This window comes from Anguilla anguilla, chromosome 2 (genome assembly GCF_013347855.1).
Source record: "Anguilla anguilla isolate fAngAng1 chromosome 2, fAngAng1.pri, whole genome shotgun sequence".
In the NCBI taxonomy this organism is placed as follows: domain Eukaryota; kingdom Metazoa; phylum Chordata; class Actinopteri; order Anguilliformes; family Anguillidae; genus Anguilla; species Anguilla anguilla.
Genome location: NC_049202.1, coordinates 60,267,585 through 60,286,362, shown reverse-complemented (window position 1 = coordinate 60,286,362; position 18,778 = coordinate 60,267,585). Strand labels below are relative to the sequence as shown.

Below are 18,778 nucleotides of genomic sequence, written 5' to 3'. Positions count from 1 at the left end.
CCCCCCCCCCCCCCCCCCCCCCTCCCTCAGTCCCACCTATACAGCCATGTGAGAACTGCATGCAAAATACAATTTAAAACATAAAAAACGAAAAAAAATCTTCTGTTAAATGAAAAAAGTCTCCTCTTTGATTTCAGGTACAATAGAATTCAGTCTCTTAATTTCTCCATATTAGCATAAGAATCATTCTGAACAAAGTTCTGGGGTTGCAATATAAATAAACTGACCGATAAGCCAAGTAAGCTTAAGCTTTTATAAACAGTTATTTTGCCAACATGGATCTCTGGGTAATATCGTTTCAACATCAGCTAGAAAGGTCTGGATTGGATGAGAAAGCATGTTGCATGGAACATGTCTGCCTGAATAAAATGCATGCACTTACACTGCTGCATGTCCAGCCTACATGTTTGGACCCAGAGCTTGAGGCTGGATGAAGCTCTGCTCGAGAACAGTAACATGGCGCAGATTGTGTGATGAGTCACGAAGCTGAGATAACAAGGGCATCAGTGCATTCCTCTTCAAAACCTTCTCAAACTATACACTACAACCTACAATTGATTACAATAATAATAATAATAATAATAATAATAATAATAATTATAATAAAATACTGTGATAGATTGGTTGCCTGTCTAGGGTGTATTCCTGCCTATGGTAAATGGTAAATGGACTGCATTTATATAGCGCTTTTATCCAAAGCGCTTTACAATTGATGCCTCTCATTCGCCAGAGCAGTTAGGGGTTAGGTGTCTTGCTCAAGGACACTTCGACATGCCCAGGGCAGGGTTTGAACCGGCAACCCTCCAACTACCAGACAATCGGTCTTACCTCCTGAGCTACGTCGCCCCACATGGCCCTATGCACGCTGGAATAGGCACCAGCACCTCCCTGCCCAGGATAAGCGAGTGTAGATAATGGATGGATGGGTAATAATCAAAAATAAAAATTTTAAATAATAACAATAATGAGAAATATAACTATGTAAAGAAAGATCACTGACTAGCTGAAGACTGTCAGCAGAGGGAAATCCCATTATTCTGAAGGAGTCACACTCAGTAATGAAAGGTGGGTCACCAGGTGGTGAGGGGGTTCAGACGTACGCCTTGGCAGGTTCCTCGCCCTCGGCCGGCTTGCTGGGGTTGTTCTTTGCCCTGCCGCCGCTGAAACTGAGGGAGGAGCCGGGCCCCGGGGAGGCGGAGCCCAAGGCGAGCAGCGCCCCGCCGATCAGCAGGAGCGCCGACATCCCCCAGCCCAGGAAGAGGGCGGGGCCCAGCTCCCGCTTGTGCGGGTCGGCCACGGCGGGGTCGTAGAAGTCGCGGATGATGGCGTGGGCCGTCCAGCAGATGGGGATCAGGTAGAGGAAGCCCGCCAGGAGGAAGAGGGCCCCCGCCACCTGCGCCACGCGGGCCTTGAGCGACGGCCGGCCCAGGCAGCGGGTGCACTTGGCCCCCAGCACCCCCAGCGCCAGGGCCAGGGCGCACAGCATCAGCGCCAGCATGCAGAGCCCGCGCGCGGCCTGCATGTCGCCCGGCAGCGCCAGCACGCTGTCGTACGTCTTGCACTGGATCTCGCCCGTGCTCTGGATGATGCAGCTCATCCACAGCCCCTCCCACACCACCTGAGCGCGCACCAGGCTGTTCCCGATGAAGGCGGTCACTCGCCACAAGGGGGCGGCGCACACCATGGCTCCGCCCGCCCAGCCCAGCAGGGACAGGACCAGGCCCAGCAGCTGCAGGCCGGTGGACGCCATGATGGCGGGAAAGGGAGTGGGGAGGGGGAGGAGGGAGGAGGGAGGGAGGCGGGGCTGTGGCTCGGCTGGGGATCTGCTGCTGGCCTCTCTTGAACCCTGGCGCCTCACGGAGTCTTCAGACCTGTCTGGTTCTCCTCAGAGCCTCTCCCTGGGGTCCACCAACTGTTCACCAGTGCCCACTGTTTAGAAAACAAGCAATGAGATGGAGAGAAATGACAACACTACCAACAGGCTTCTCCCCTTTGTCTTTCTCCAACAGTGATAATTGGTTGATTGGTGGTTATGACAAAATAAATTTCCATTGGGAGCTTTTCTTAAAAATATTGATTAATCATTAAGTGGCGACCTGCAATTCTCAGCAGTCAAAATATTGATATATGACAACTACTGAGGATACAAATTAAAACATGCTCCTTCACCCAACTGATTATGTTTCAGAGGAATGATTATTAATCACGGGAACTAAATACAGTGCATTAATAATGTTGCTTAACTTGAATTCAAGAGTACATAATAGATCCCTCTTGGGTTCGTCTAGTGGAGTGAAAGATGCGTTCAGTGCAGCGGTGTAGTATAATGGGTAAGGATGGGTAAGGTCACCAGTTCAATTCTCATGTTGGACACTGCCGTTGTACCCTTAAGCAAGTTACTTAACCTGCATTGCTTCAGTATATATCCAGCTGTATAAATGGATGCAATGTAAATGCTATGCAAAAAGTTGAGTAAGTCGCTCTGGATAAGAGCGTCTGCTAAACGCCTGTAATGTAATGTAATGCAGTCCAGTGTTATTGTGGGGCACGGTGTCTTACACAAGCTGTGGGTGCCAAACTACGGCGTAGCAGTTGAATGAATCATCCCATGAGAAGACAAGAGGCTAATACAGGGGACCAGCAGCGTGGGCTAAATGCTCATATTGTTTCCAGTCCACTCTTCCAAATTATTTTGCATATAGAAATGTGCACATACATATTTTTATACAAGTGTATACATATGCCCTCACTTATATAAACACTTTTTTCTACAATACCGATTAAATAAATAGGAAAGTTAAGAAATCAATCATTAAAGACGATTATAATGTAAATCACATTTAAATAGTAGTACCAGATCACGGGAAATGTACATAATTGCAGTCTGCTTGTGTGGCAGACCTTCCGCTAACTGTGTTGTTGTCTCAACAGCTGATTCCCATCTCAGCGGTCTGGCCTCCACTGTCTGCCAGCAGACCAATTTGCCGCCAAACTGCACAATGCCGACGGAGCCACATCTGTGCCGCCGGCGAGCCGCTGGTGGGCCGCCGTATGCTCGCTGTGCTGGGGAGCAGATGTCCCTGCCCTGTGCAGTGACCGCGGCCGATCGCTTATATGGCTAGCGTCATAGCGTCATAGGGGTGTCAGATGCTCAGCTTTGGACCAGAATATCCGGCTATCATATTAGTCTGGTTTGTGGTCCCCACTGGACAACATAAACGTCCGGTTCTGAATAACTGATTTAAATTTGCCCATATTTGAATTCCATCTTCCATTCCCACTTCTCCTTATTCCCCCACCATTCCCCCTTCTCCTTATTACCCTTCCCCTTGCTTCCCAAGCTTCAAGCTGCCCTATGCCACCTAGGAGTGCATGTACACAGTGACCGCTTTTCATAAATTCCAAATCTGGCAACACTAAACGCTCAGTCCGGTGCAGCTCAAGCTAAGCTACTTCATCGTAGGTAAAACATTGCTGCCCCACCTAAGACTACAAACCCAGAAGTCATAACCTTGATCTCCTGACCCCTCTGTCACCAGTGCCCATGTTACCTTGGCCGTGCTGACGCAGAGTCTCTCAGCTGCAAGGTGACCTGGGGCTCTGCTTCTCTGGTTTGGTTCACAGATGGCTTGTGTTTTTCCACCCCCGATGCAGCTCCTGTTGGATGTTTGTTCTTGTCCTTGCGAGCCTTCTGATTGGTCCAGAGAGGGACACGAAGACCGTACGCCAGGGCTGTCTGTTTTCGGCGAAGTTCAGATGACAGGTTACGAGCCGAGGGAAGCCCTGCTAGCGTTAGCTCAGTCCTGGAGGAATAGCCACACTGGAGTCCGGAGCGTCCGACTGCGAGTGACTGTGTGTATATGTGCGTCTGCACGCGTGTGTGTTTGCCAAAGATTTTACACCCCTGTCTCACATTCACACACAACAGTCCACTGTTCTCTCCTCCTCCTCTTTATCCCCCTTTTCCACCCATTCTTTGTCTTCTTTTCCGTCTTCTGCTTTCTGGAGACAGAATGTGCCTCTTGTGCTTGGAAGCCTTAATGTTTTAGGTTTCGCTTTCGGTGATGACTTCTCTACCATATTTTATGAGTTTGACTGAAGATTGGACTCTTCACTCAGCACCTTCATCATTTACCTTTCATACAGTATGATTTGTAGTTGCTAGATTCATACTCACACTCATAAAGCATGTCCAGCTACACAAGATTATCTGCTGATTTCTCATTAATGATGGCAGTTTTATATTTTTGTAATGAGATGACCAGGTTTGTTGTCGAAATGTCACATTCACTACATGGCCAAAAGTATGTGGACACCTGAACATCACACTCATACGTCCTTGTTGAACATCTCATTCCAAAACCATGGGCATTAATATGGAGATGGCCCCCCCTTTGTAGCTATATCAACCTCCACGCTTGTGCTGCCGTTGCTTCCAGAGACAGCCTGGAACTCTGTAGTGCTGCAGCTGAGGACAGAGGATTCTTACACGCGCTTCAGCGGTCAGCGGTCCCGTTCTGAGACCGTGAGAGCTGGTGCAGCCTACCGCTTTGTGGCTGAGCCGCGGTTTCTCCCAAACGTTCCCACTTCACAATAACAGCACTTACAGTTGACCCGGGGCAGCTCTAAATTTGACAAACTGATTTGTTGGAAAGGTGGCATCTTCAAACAGCACCGTGTTGAAAGTCACTGAGCTCGTCAGTACAACCCAGTCCACCTCCAATGTTTGTCGATGGAGATTGCCTGGCTGTGTATGCTTGATTTTATGCACCTGTTAGCAATCGGCATGGCTGAAGCAGCTAAACTCACAAAGTAGCAGGGGTGTCCACATACGTCTGGTCATGCGTTACATTATATTAGCGGTGTGTTTAATAGACTTACATTTACACTTACATATTACAATCTGTCAGCATAATGGGGAATACACTATGGTTCTACGTTGGCCTTATGATATGTGAAAACATGGGGTATGCAACTGATGGAAATATTTCTGATTCGGTGATGTCATGGTACCAAGAGTTATTTTCAAAAAACTGGAAAATGTACACGGCACTGAAATCCATTCTATGCTTCACAACACCTTCTGTTTTCATCAACAATGAAGTGAACATCCCTGTAAGGCAGCACTTTGACAATGCAGAAATAACCAGACAGGCCTTCAAATTAGTGAAAACCTTGGCTAAAAAAGGAATATGTCATTATTGCTTACGCAATTCCAAACATTAAAATAAGTTTCCTTTAAAAGTCAAAAATGATAAAGAAACAGAAACATAGAAAAAGCTCATTTCAACATATCTGATAAAAATACAAACTTTCTTCAAAGCAACAAAACCCATTGTATTAAAATTCTAAATCGCCAAATGCATATACATCACACACCAACCAAAATGTTTAAAAAGCTTGTTTGGTTTAACTCTGAGGCAGCTGCAGCTCTCCAGGACCAGGGTTGGTGACCCCTACCTTCAATAAGCGAGCAGTGTAGTAAAAATAAAATAAACACTTCTAATATCTTTATGTCACTGAAAGGTTTCTACTCTCAATAAAGGCCTTTTATTTGAGTAATTTGTTTTCTTAACGCTTTACTATGTGAGTAACATTTGCAGCTGCAACAAATGGCTTTAGAGTGCCATCTGCTGGTGGCAGTGTTCTGTGAAAAGAACTTTTTTTGTGACAAGGACCCTATTTTGTGTGCTTCGGTGTCTCTGTATTCTGTGTGTACAGGTTTGTGTGTGTGTGTGTATGCGTGTGTATGCGTGTATGTTTGTGTTTGTGTATGTGTGCATTTGTATGTTTGGGAGTGTGTGTGTGCGCATTTGTATGTTTGTGCGTGTGTGTGTGTGTGCGTATGTGTGTGTATGTTCGTGTGCATGTGTATTCGTGTGTGTGAGTGTGTGTGTGTGTATGTTTATTTGTGTGTGTGCATTCATGCATATGTGCACACACTTGAGCAATCTAACACGTATGTTTTACAGTTTTTCACAATTGCTAAGACACATTTCTTGAAACCTTCACCCATTTTCTCAAAACTTTAAACACAAAACCAAATATTCAAACTACATTCACAAAACCCCTGACTCTCCTGGCAAAATCAAACAATCGCCTCAAAACCATTTAATCTGTGCTCAAAATCAAACAATACTTTCAGACCATACACACTGCCAGTCAATATATGAACACTACAGAGCACTCATTAGACACTACATCAAAAAATTGAGAACACAGCATCCAGGGCATGTAGTTATAGAAAAAATGTTTATTTTATATAGTAAATGCATTTTGCAATAAAAAAAGTATAGTAATCACAATTTAGTACAATGAATATATTGTATACTGTAAGTACTGCAAGTAATACAGTATTGAATGCCTGTATATTCAGCACTTGCATAAAAATACAGTAAGCCCAAAGAACAAAGAAAACTGTAAATGAAAAGCACAATGCAGTACACTCAAAAGTCAATGGGAGATTCATTCTGCCTCAGCATCACGTCTTTGTGCTGGGTCCAGCCAGAGGACTTCGTCCACATCACATGCAACGTTGTCCCTTGCCAGGCAACGGGGGAATAACCCTCTGGTGTGCTGGATCCAGCCTTGACACCACTCCACACCTATATCCCCACAGGGCAATTCCATTGCCTGTAAGAGATTTTCCCTGGTATATGGGTTTTGGTCATAGACCTTTCACTGCCACGCAGAGAAAAACTCTTCTATTGGGTTGAGGAAAGGGCTGTATGCTGGAAGGCAAACATTTATGAATCGCTGGTTGATGTTCAACCACTCGTGTATACGGACACCACGGTGAAAGCTGACATTGTCCCAAACCACGACATAGACAGGACATCACAGTTGCCCGAATTTCATCTGAAATTACTGTTCTTGGTCTTGCTCTTCCTCATCCTCATACTCTTCCTCCTCGTCCACCACCTCTTACACATACTCTTCCTCCTCTCAGATTGTTTCCATCCATTGTTGGTATCAACATTCAACGCACATGTGCCACCTGTGCACTCTGAACTGGCTTATATTCTGTACAATTGGTTTGATTACATCATTAGAAACAAGTGTGAACAATTTTGAGTTGTTGTGTGTAAACGATGACAACTGTGTTGTAGTTGTGTTTAACTTTTGCCGCCCGTGTTTACCATTTTGCAACACAAGTGCATCACAGTGTGAAATGTGCTTTAATGAGTGAGAATGTGTTTGGAGTTTTGCCAAAAGAGTGATTGATTCGACAAATGGGTTTAGGCCACTGAGCATTTGATTCAGAGAATGGGGTTTAGTGTTTTAGCAATTCAGAAAAACTGTAAGCTGCTTGGATGAGTATGCATTGCTGCTAGTTTCCCAATTTGGCAACAGAGAAAATATGCTCCTACACACAAGTAACAGGTAATTAGGATTGGAACCTTCAGGAAGGAGGTTTACTGTAAGGAAAGAGACAGAGTGAGCGAACAACGAGACAGATGGTGATTAGCAAGCTGCTGTACTAGAAATAGAGTTGCTGGCTAGTATGCTCAAAGGAAACAACCTAAAGTTAATCCTTTATTATCAGTTTCATCAAACTGCTATTTTTAATTAAATCTAAATTCATTTCTCACCGAAAATGACTTGAACATCATGAAAAATCTTTACTGTCACTTTCCTCAGCTTTGATCAAACAAAAACAGATTTTGAAAAAATAAATGGGCTATTTTGGAATTAGGTTCGGCGTAATCAACGTCGCTCTGGGCGCCGTGTGTGCACACGTTGGGGTTGAGAGGGGCAGCGGGGGAAGTCACCCGCCCTTGTGGCCCCTCCAATCAGAAGCCTTCCCATCACTCATCTCTCTGCGTGGCTCGGTCCCCGGCGCTTCGTCACGCTCCACGTCCCCTCCAAGGGCTGATTGGAACGCGGAGAGCCGATTCGCCGACGCCAGCTCTGTCGTCGCCCCGAAGCCAAGCCTCGCGTGCGAGTCCTCCGGCGGTCGGTACCTCCCCGCTCTCGCCACGGCCGCAGCCACCTGCCGGTCTGACGGGCGCGCCTTCGCCGCTGTGCCCGATAAGGCAGGCCGTCCGTCAGCGGCGCCGCGGTTTCGCGTAGCTATAAGCCGTTTGTTTTTTTAACTGACGTAGAAGGTTGTAGTTCACCTCCGCTGGCGCAGTTTTGGTGCTTCGTCCCGCGGGAGGAGCAGAATGGAATGCCGCTGGCGAGGGGCAGCGATCGGAGTCGTGACGGGGCGCGCGCTGTAGCGCCGCTGGCGAGGGGCAGCGGTCGGAGTCGTGACGGGGCGGCGCGCTGTAGCGCTGCGTGCGTAACTGTATCTACGAGGCGGGATCGAGCAGACGTGACAGTGAAACAGGGACGCTTACTTACCATGAACAGTGACAAAAACAACAACAGCATCACATGGTATATAAATATACACACTCCAAAGGATATATGGGCAAGGGCTTGTGGGATCTGGGCCACATGTAGTTAACAGTGTTTGATCTCGAATACGCTGCACGGCGGGTCGCACGCAACTTTCTTTCTCTTAACGCTGACTCCGTTGTGTCCCTCTGCATACGGAGCGTGCGTTCGCGCGTGGGCTAAAGATGCAGGGTTTAGCCTGCGCCGCGGATTCGAAATGAGAGGAGCCTGCGGCTTTGTGCCGGGGCTTGTGTTCCTGGGCTGTTTCTCCGCGGCGGGCTCACGTGTCGAGCCGCGCTGGCCTCTGGCCCGGCGCTGGATAGGGGGTAATTCCTGTTGTTGTCGCTGCCGCCTCGGAACGGAGAGTGATTTCCGCGGGCCGAGGCAGAGGGCGCCGGCCGCGCGGCTCTCGCTCGGGGACTTCCTGCCTCGTGGCGCCGCGTCACGTGAGGCCTGGCGGACGAGGGGGCAAACCTGACGCCGGTGTGAGGAGAGCACCTGCTCACCTCCTGACGCGCCACGCGCTCGCCTGCTCTCGCTAAACACACTTTCGCACGCAGACGCTAATTCACACGCACACACTCACATAGGCGCACACACACACGCTCGCTCAAGCAAAGCATTCACGCACGTCTAGACAAAAACACAAACACATGCACACACACACACACACAAAAACACGCACACACTCATATATGCACACACACACACGCTCGCTCAAGCAAAGCATTCACGCACGTCTAGACAAAAACACAAACACATGCACACACACACACACACAAAAACACGCACACACTCATATATGCACACACACACACGCTCGCTCAAGCAAAGCATTCACGCACGTCTAGACAAAAACACAAACGCATGTACACACACACAAACACGCACACACTCATATATGCGCACACACACACTCGCTCAAGCAAAGCATTCACGCACGTCTAGACAAAAACACAAACGCATGCACACACACACACACACAAACAGGCACACACTCATATATGCGCACACACACACTCGCTCAAGCAAAGCATTCACGCACGTCTAGACAAAAACACAAACGCATGCACACACACACACACAAACAGGCACACACTCATATATGCGCACACACACACTCGCTCAAGCAAAGCATTCACGCACGTCTAGACAAAAACACAAACACATGCACACACACACACACAAACACGCACACACTCATATGTGCGCACACACACGCTCGTTCAAGCAAAGCATTCACGCACGTCTAGACAAAAACACAAACACGTGCACACACACACAAACACGCACACACTCATATATGCACACACACACACGCTCGCTCAAGCAAAGCATTCACGCACGTCTAGACAAAAACACAAACACATGCACACACACACACACACAAAAACACGCACACACTCATATATGCACACACACACACGCTCGCTCAAGCAAAGCATTCACGCACGTCTAGACAAAAACACAAACGCATGTACACACACACAAACACGCACACACTCATATATGCGCACACACACGCTCGCTCAAGCAAAGCATTCACGCACGTCTAGACAAAAACACAAACGCATGCACACACACACACACAAACAGGCACACACTCATATGTGCGCACACACACACACTCGCTCAAGCAAAGCATTCACGCACGTCTAGACAAAAACACAAACACATGCACACACACACACACACAAACACGCACACACTCATATGTGCGCACACACACACGCTCGCTCAAGCAAAGCATTCACGCACGTCTAGACAAAAACACAAACACATGCACACACACACACACACACACACACAAATACGCACACACTCATATATGCGCACACACACACTCGCTCAAGCAAAGCATTCACGCACGTCTAGACAAAAACACAAACACACACACACACACACACACACACAGGAGTCCATGATTAGCACTGGGAAACCATATTCACTCAGTTCAGACACCTACACAAACCCCAGCACCACTGAAAGTTAGTGTTTGTACTGACACAGACAGCTCACAGCAGCTGCCCCAACCCCTACCCCACCCCACCCCACCCCCCCAGTATTTCACAGAGAAACGTGTCGGCCGCTCAGCTGTCGCTGCAGAATGACCCGGCGAGCGTGTTGAGCACCGCCAGGCTGTCCTTTCTGTTAGAAGAAAATAAAAGAAAAACAGAGTAACAAAAAAAACAAAGAATGATGGCACATTCAGCAGGGTTTGTTTCCCGGGCGGGAGTACTCCGTGCGTGGGCGCCAACAAAAGAAGCCTTTCTGAAGAGGCGCGAAATGAAGGCTGCTAAGGGGAGCGAGTTCACAGCTGTCCGGGGGTCACGTCTGCTTTTTGCGGCTCGTTCATTTGAAAAGAAGACCTCGAGCGCCGCACACTTTGTTGGGGGCGGGGGGCTGTGGCACAGGCCTCAGATGAGCTCCGGGCCGGCTCCATTCAAAAGCAAAAAAGCGATAGCGAAAGTGAAAAGCCCTCCCGCCTTCGCGCAACAATAGCCGTGCCCCCGGGGCCATTTTGTCCCGCTCACAATTTGTGTCAAACGAGGTGTTTTTTTTTTTGTTGTTGTTGTTGGGCTGGAGTCACGTTTTTCCTCCTGTTCACGCTCTGCAGGCCCCTGCAATGTGTTTCCACGGCACACGCTCGTCTCTCTCCGGCTGGCTCGCCCTTAACCAGCGGCGTACAACCAGACGGCCCGCCAGCTTTTTGCTCTTAATCGTTTAATTAGCTCAATCGTGTCTTCACCTGACATTTGCATAAGCACCAGCTACAGCTGCAGACCGCAGGGTGCATCCTAGAGATTTTACTCTGCTCAAGTACAGGAGTGGACCAGCGTAGTTTATGGAGCTGTCAGAAAACTAAAATCTGAGGTTACAGGTCGGAAGACAAATCAGCATGCAGACCACATGCTCTGGTCCAGGGTGTTCCTGGAGATCTACCATCCTGTAGGTTTTCATTTGAACCCTAATTTGGCCTGACACCAGACTCTAATAATTAGCAGCTCAGCATGATATCTAGCTGTTGAATTAGGTGCACTTTGTTAGAGTCGAAATGAAAACATAAAGGATGGTAGACCCCCAGTAACAGGGTTGGGCAGCCCTGCTTTGGCCTGTCTGTGGGTTTCAGCATGTGAACACAGAAACGCACTGAAAACCAGAAGCCACTGCAGTGCTGCAGACCTTGAGTTTGAGATCCCTGATCTAAATGGACAACCAGGCCAATGTCTTGGGCCTGTGGAAATTTTGGCGCCTGTGCAAACGCAGTCTCTGTGGGCCCCCTTCTTCTTCCCATGCCGTGTGCTTCTTCCACCCATGAACTCACAAAGCTGATTTCACTAATTAGTTCTGCTTCCTGACTGATTAATTGTTCTAATTAGCAAATTTATGTAATTGGAGAAATATACTGGGGAGGAGTTTTTCTTTCTGAACCTGGATTTTCCCCCTCTGTATTCATCCCACTATGACACCGCGTCTTCCCTCTATCGCTAAGATGGCCAGTTCTGCTGCTGGAGGGCTGGTGTACATGCAGGCGTTTGTTTGTCTCCATTTGTTAGTTACCTACATAGACCGACACTGATATAACTGTATTAGCCTGAATAAATAATTAAAACCAGAGCTTTATGGGAAAATGTAGAAACAGATAGAACCCCCCCCCCCCGTACCCACCCTTGCTGAACCCCTGTCTGAATGCTGAATGCCCCCCCCCCCCCCCACCCCACACACACACACACACACACACACACACACTCTAAATAGATACTGGCCAGCTCCCCCTGTCCCACCCTGCTGCGTGAGCCAGAAATAGAACAACAAAAAGCTAACTATAGAGCTCCTGATGTGATTAACTGCCTCTGTTTGTAATTATGACTGTGGCTGGGCAGAAACGTGGCAGGTGGATGGGAGTTTTTTTTTTTTTTTTTTTTGAACTGTTTAAGTGTCTGCAGGTCTGTGAGAGAGAGTCGTGATATTTTTCTGCAATGTTGGAAGGGCATGGTTTTAAAACCTCTGGTGTAGCTAGTCGCAAGTGTAAAAAAAAATAGGATGATCACCATTATCTGATCCTTTTATTCATTAGAAAAGTAAATCACTGCAAATCACAAGTAGATGAGGTTTCTCTCTGGTTCTCAGAATTTTACCTGTAGAACTCTTCGCGGTTGGTAATCTAAACCAATGTCAACATATCAGGTATTCAAATATGGGCAAAACAGTCTAGACCAGGGACCCCACTCAGGCTGAAAGGCAACCAGTTACCCCCATGCAGGCTTAAAGGCAATCAGGGACCCCCATCATAAGTTAAGAATGGTTGTATTTCAAATCAAATCAAATCAAATCAAAATGTATTTATATAGCGCATTTCACAAATAATTATCGCAATTCACAGATAACCCTGGCCAAAACCCCCACAGGAGCAAGCTTAAGGCAACAGTGGCAAGGAAAAACTCATTGTAACAGATAGAAAGAAACCTCAGAAGGAACCAGAACCCATACTCCTATGGTCGGCCCGAAAATGTATTTTATAAAATGATCTCTATTTAAAAAAAAAGGTTTTATATTTTTAAACAGTTTTCCAAATCTATATATAGTCTCTGCATATCTGGCTAGGGACCCTTCGCTGTACCCTCAAGAACCCCCGGAAGTCTGCGGACACCCCCCCCCCAAAACCCAGGGTCTCAACTGTTAGTCTAGTTCTGGTACGGCTCTAGACCTTTCTTTTTATGTGGAACTGTGGATTATATTATTTCTGTTCAAACTTCTACTGGATAAGTTGTTTGCTTCTCTCTCAGACATAATTAAAAGCTTTAAAGGCAAGGCATAATATGCAGGATTTTTAGCTTGAACATATAAAATAACCATATTCAGTCATACCTATGGTGTATTGGCAGTTGCGCACATTGGCTGAATCCGACGTGTTCGGGACTTCTCTGAGCGTGACACTTCTCTACGTGGGGGAAGGGTGGGTGTGGTCACAGGTTTCAGCAGAGTGTTTGTAGCTAGCTAGCTACTGCAATGGTGGAAATGAAGAAGCACAAATGCAGCTCTGCTACAGTGAAGTGAAATGACTGTCCGACAGGGATCGTTCAAAAAACTGGAGTCAACCTTGAAATTGCTTTACCTCAATGCCGACAGCTATCGAACATTTGCAATGTAATAAATTGAAACAGATAAATGGTAAATGATATAAAACAGATAAAAATCTAAAAGTGGAGATGAGTGGTCAGGGTTATGGATGGAGAAGGATGCTTCTTTGATTGTAAACACAGGACCACTGCAAGGAGAAAAATCTTGCATAGTACACCAAAGCCCATTCCATCATAACGGTTTTGCATTTCTCTTATACAAAAAAGATTAAATATAAAAAGTATATCAGTGTGTGAATCAATACCCAGTCCTAGGTTGATATCAGGGTTATTTTAATTAATAGATTATTATCATTATACTCATAATAGTCATGATTAAACACCTCAGAGCACTAAAACACTGAAATCGTGTTCCTGAGAGAGCTGTTGTTCGACGTGTCAAAAATAAAAGGCATGTTTTCGATGTTGGCCACGGCGACCTGGTGGATATCTCTTTGAGGTTTATTTTTTGTTCTGGCATAGCATGAGGCAGGATGAGAGGACATCTGCAAAGTTCAAACTTTTTAGTTCCAGTTGAATGCACCTCACAAAGCATATCATTCTGTGACTCAGCCACTGGACCGATTGTAAAGGAAGGAAGGACACTGAACAGAGCAATAAATGAAGGGCGGAATGGATAAAATCTACCCACTTTTTATGTAGAAAGAAGGACACCTGAAACAGCTGTCAGCCTCCATCCTAGATTTTAAACACTTAATGCTGAGCTGTGAATGGTTGCTATGGAAGTGTTCCGAAGGTAATTTTGTGCAGTACCTCTTACAAAGATGGAGCATAACAAGGAAAAAAGAAAAGAAAATGTTCCATCTGTGGGAGATGGTGATGAATACCCATCAAGTAAGCAAGGACAAATTGCTATTCACTGTGAGCCTCAGTGAAATCAAATCAGCAAGCATCCTCACACAATGGCCAGGTTTGAATACCTGCCAAAGAAGAGATGATATCAGACCTTAACTCCTAGATGTATGAGATTACCTATTTCTGTCTAATTACGGAGAAGGCCATTAGTAAATATTGAAATTACTTTTTCATCACTGTGTGTGTGTAGATGCGTGTGTGTGTGTTCATGTGGGTGAGTGTGAGTGCATGTATATATGTGTGTGAATATATGTGTGCTTGTGCATGTGTATGTGTGTGTGTGTGAGTGTGTGTGAGAGTGAGGGTGTGTGTGTGTGCATGTGTGTATGTTTGTGTGAGTGAGAGTGTGTGTGTTTGTGTGTGTGAGAGTGAGTGTGTATGAGTGAATGTGCGTGTGTGTGAGAGAGTATGTATGAGTGAGTGTGTGTGTGTGCGCCAGTGAGTGTGTGTGCTTGTGTGTACGTTTGTGTGAGTGAGAGTGAGTGTGTATGAGTGAATGTGCGTGTGTGTGAGAGAGTATGTATGAGTGAGTGTGTGTGTGTGCGCGAGTGAGTGTGTATGAGTGAATGAGCGTGTGTGTGAGAGAGTATGTATGAGTGAGTGTGTGTGTGTGCGCGAGTGAGTGAGTGTGTGTGCTTGCCATGTTGAATAAACCCCTCTTAATATAAAAACTCTCTGAATAAAAACCCACTTAATGTGGCAATTAACAGGGTAAAATCCTCCAGCATTAGCAAGGCCTGTGATTGCAATCACCTCGTCCACAATGACAACTACTGCTTTCCCCAGTTCACCCCCACCAAGTTTAATGTACACTCGGTGGGGGTGGTTACCCCCCCAACCCTAACGCCCAGACAATACCTCATGATCTTCTATTCAGCCATGCCAAATTACAGAAAAGCCTTGCTAAATTTTGAATTAAGTTCGCCCTCTAGGTGTCAGTATAGTGCAAGGCTCACCCTTATGATGTTGTTTCTGTTGCCATGTAGGGCACAAAAGTTCCGCCTTTGTTTAAAGAAATGTCTTCTTTTTCTCAATTTCTGGACAGCATTTTAGTACAGAAATTCAAGAAAGTGAACTTTGATGGAGGATCTGTTAAAGACCTCACGCGGATATGATAGATACATGAACCAATCACAATTTCTTCTGCAAAAAAAAGTGTTGAGTCTCACCAAGATTATTTTATTTTCTACCATGTGCATGTATCATGTTTTTTTGCTCACTAATCTAATGAAATGTTTAACAAACCTTTTGTACTAATACAACCAAGCAGCGTTATATGGATATTTCATTTCATTTAAGCCTCCGAGAAAGGGGTTGTCATTAAATGTCCTGTCGTTAGCCCCTAGCTATGTCCAACTGCACACCTGCTCTTGCCTGGAGTGTACCCCAACCAGTTCCTAGCCAACACAACCTACTAGTCTGTCATCCCAGCTGACAAAAAAAAAATCAATTAGAAATAGTCTATCATCACCATACATCAAACTTTTCAGAGAAAAATAAACGACAGTTTATTCAAACTAAAATGAAGGTTGGTTTAAGGTAGTTCAGAAACCATATGCCAACCATTATTCCACTCAAGCTTTTGCAGGGAGAAGCGCGAGGTAACGCTACTTTACGCGTATACCTGTTGCGCATTCTAGTCTGCAGGCGTGTGTTACGCAACAGAAAGCGCACAGGTTTGAATGCTTGACTCAACAAACACCCACTTGTTTCCTGTCTCCATGAATGGCTTGAATTTGCTGAGGAAAGAGATTCAGCGTTTTTTTTTTTTTCATTTAAATTCTCTATGAGGAGTCGGGAAGGTTACCAAAATAGGTAGTAAGTTTGTAAAAGGATTCAACAAATAAAAATAATAATTATAAATTCACAGACACACGCACTGAATTGTTTGTTTTTTATTTTAAAAATCGGAAATACTATATGAATCTAACATTTACACCGCCGAAGTCATTCGATTAGTAGCCTATTTACATTGAAGGCTATTTACAATGCACTGGTCCAGCCAGCAGCCTTGACATAAATATTTTGCATGTTTTATTTAATTCTTTCTTCACCTTTTAATGTCAAACGATGCTTGATTAATCCGTGCGAAATTCTGCTATCTCAAGGCTAAACGCTGTGGAAATAAACATATCAACATTCGTTTTGCTTTTACAGACTATACACGGATTATTAAGAATAAAGTATACTCCTATCATTGAATCTGACATTTCTCAAGAGATTTCCCCCCTTTCCGCGAAGTGCTGGGTCCGAGTACTTTGCGGAGATCTGTACTGAAGCTAGGCCGACGAGCCAGCGGGTACAACGCGCCGCAGGGAATCTCGTGTGTGACTCCTCTATTTGCAGTCCGATCGGAGCGCAACGCTTGGTACGAGCGGATGGAGATCTTGCGGTGCTGGGATGGCCCGGTCTCCGTCGGCAGTCCACCTCGCTTCGCCAGGGCTTCGAAAACCTCTTCCAGATTGATGCTGTCTTTGGCGGAGGTCTCGAAAAAAGGACATTCTTCCCCGAACTCTTGACGAACCTCCGCCCGACTGACGGCTCTCTCCTCCGGTGCCAAGTCCACTTTGTTCGCGCAGATTACGGTGGGCACGCGGGCGTTCTCTTTGGATTTCAGGAGTTTACTTTTGGCCGCGATGATCTCTTTGCGCAGCGCGCGCACTTCGTCGAAAGAGCCTCTGTCATCCACGCTGAAAACCAGGAGAAAAATGTCGCCTGCAAAACACAATCTGAGTTTAGAATAAACCGACATCCGTGCAATAGGTGAATTATCACAGTCTGGGACTCATGCATTACATATATCGTTTTAACAAACAATTTTCAATATCCAGAATATGTATACATACTATATAGGCCTAGTACTCGAATTTGAAAAGCAAAATTGTTCAAATGTATCTCTTTTTTTTAAAAGAGAGAAACATGTCCTTGCTAAACGCAAATTACAGTGAGAGTGTACTCTCCATAAAATGAGACGCGCTCGCACTGCACACCTGTTAAGATCGATAGTCTGCGTTTGGCAGGGAAAGCTCGTTCCCCGGACGCATCCAGGATGTCTATCTGGTAGGTCTCCCCCCGAATCTGGTAGAGTTTCCTGTGGAAGTCCTCAGAAGTTGGCTGATACTGCTCCTCAAACCCGTCCCGCAGGAACCGCCGAAGGATGGATGTCTTCCCCACTTTCGGAGCGCCCAGCACCACTATGCGCCTGCAGTTCTGCGGTTTGGTGGAGCACAACTTATCCTGGCCGGTCTCCTGTGCCATATGGCTGGAGCACGTCTGGCCGTGAAGTACCAGAGCCGCGAGCTGATCAAGGGGAGACCTTTTGCAGGGGAACCGGTCGGACGAAGAGTGCCGATTCCCGGCGCTTGAGGACCGCACCACCCGTGCCTTCTTTTCCTGTAGTCTCCAGTGCGACGTGGCCATTTTTAAGATACCCATGCCCGCTTTGGATATAGTGGAGACCTTAACTCCGGACGATGCCAGATGTTGAGTGGCGCTTTTATATTCCAGGAGAACCTGGGAGGAGCCGCTGCATACGGCTCTCCCGCCGGAGAGCTGCCCAGCGCTGTAAGCGCAACCGCGGCGCACAACCGGATCCACGCAAGAGCACGACATATCTGCGGTGCCTTTCACAGAAAAGTTATTTTGCTCGGGTCTTTTCGCCTCCATTATCTTTTCTGCTACTACTGTTAGTTCGAGTGTGACTAAGTGTAGCCTATAACTTATCTCCCCTGTAGCCGAGCGAAAGGTGCGGTACTCCACCGCATATGTGTCCCAGCCTCTGCAAACCTGAGATTGTTTCAGCAGCTGCTAGCCGAGCGAATACTGCGTACACGCTGGAAGGCTATATATATTCCCCACGATGAGACTCGCCCCTCACGTCACCAGCCGGTTCTGCGAATAAGAACCCGAGTATTGATTGGCGGGGCTGTAGAGCTTGTTGTGTTCTAAGAAGGGGAACATAACGTTTTTGCTGACTCTTGAACAGTGTAATGGAAATACATATTCAAGATTTTATACTGCATACAGGACCTAGGCCAATATTAGTGAATTACAATTAACGTGGGTAATTATAACTGTAGCCTACATTTGAACTGCGCTTGCATCAACCTGCCAAAAGACATTTGGCTAAAAGTGACGTGTGGGGTACTGGTTAAAACAGAAGGTTGCGGGTCAGTTCCCTGACGGGGCATAGCCATGCGAAGCCAATTGCGTCAATAATATAAAGCTGATAATATAGGTCAAATGTAGGCTGTTATGTTTGTCTTAAATTGTATGAAACGTATGTTATGATTTCCATAATTTAAGCAACATAAAAAGGTTATTTTCACCTGTTATTTTCACCTGTTTTACGCACCTTAAGAAATTAAATAAGTTATAGCCAAGTAACTGTGTAAGTAACT

General features: G+C 46.2%; 2 protein-coding genes across 2 annotated transcripts; both read right to left on the bottom strand.

Moving 5' to 3' along the window:
- Positions 1-1,057: 1,057 nt before the first annotated feature.
- LOC118221380 (claudin-9-like) lies at positions 1,058-1,750 on the bottom strand. The gene has a single exon (XM_035406405.1). The coding sequence runs from the start codon at positions 1,748-1,750 to the stop codon at positions 1,091-1,093; it is 660 nt and encodes a 219-aa protein (XP_035262296.1). The 3' UTR covers positions 1,058-1,090.
- A 14,508-nt stretch (positions 1,751-16,258) lies between these two features.
- On the bottom strand, positions 16,259-18,209 carry si:dkey-27j5.5 (GTP-binding protein Rhes). Its single transcript, XM_035398999.1, has 2 exons — positions 17,369-18,209; positions 16,259-17,093 (listed from the first exon to the last, which is right to left on the bottom strand). The coding sequence occupies exons 1-2, from the start codon at positions 18,042-18,044 to the stop codon at positions 16,573-16,575; spliced, it is 1,197 nt and encodes a 398-aa protein (XP_035254890.1). The 5' UTR covers positions 18,045-18,209; the 3' UTR covers positions 16,259-16,572.
- Positions 18,210-18,778: the final 569 nt, after the last annotated feature.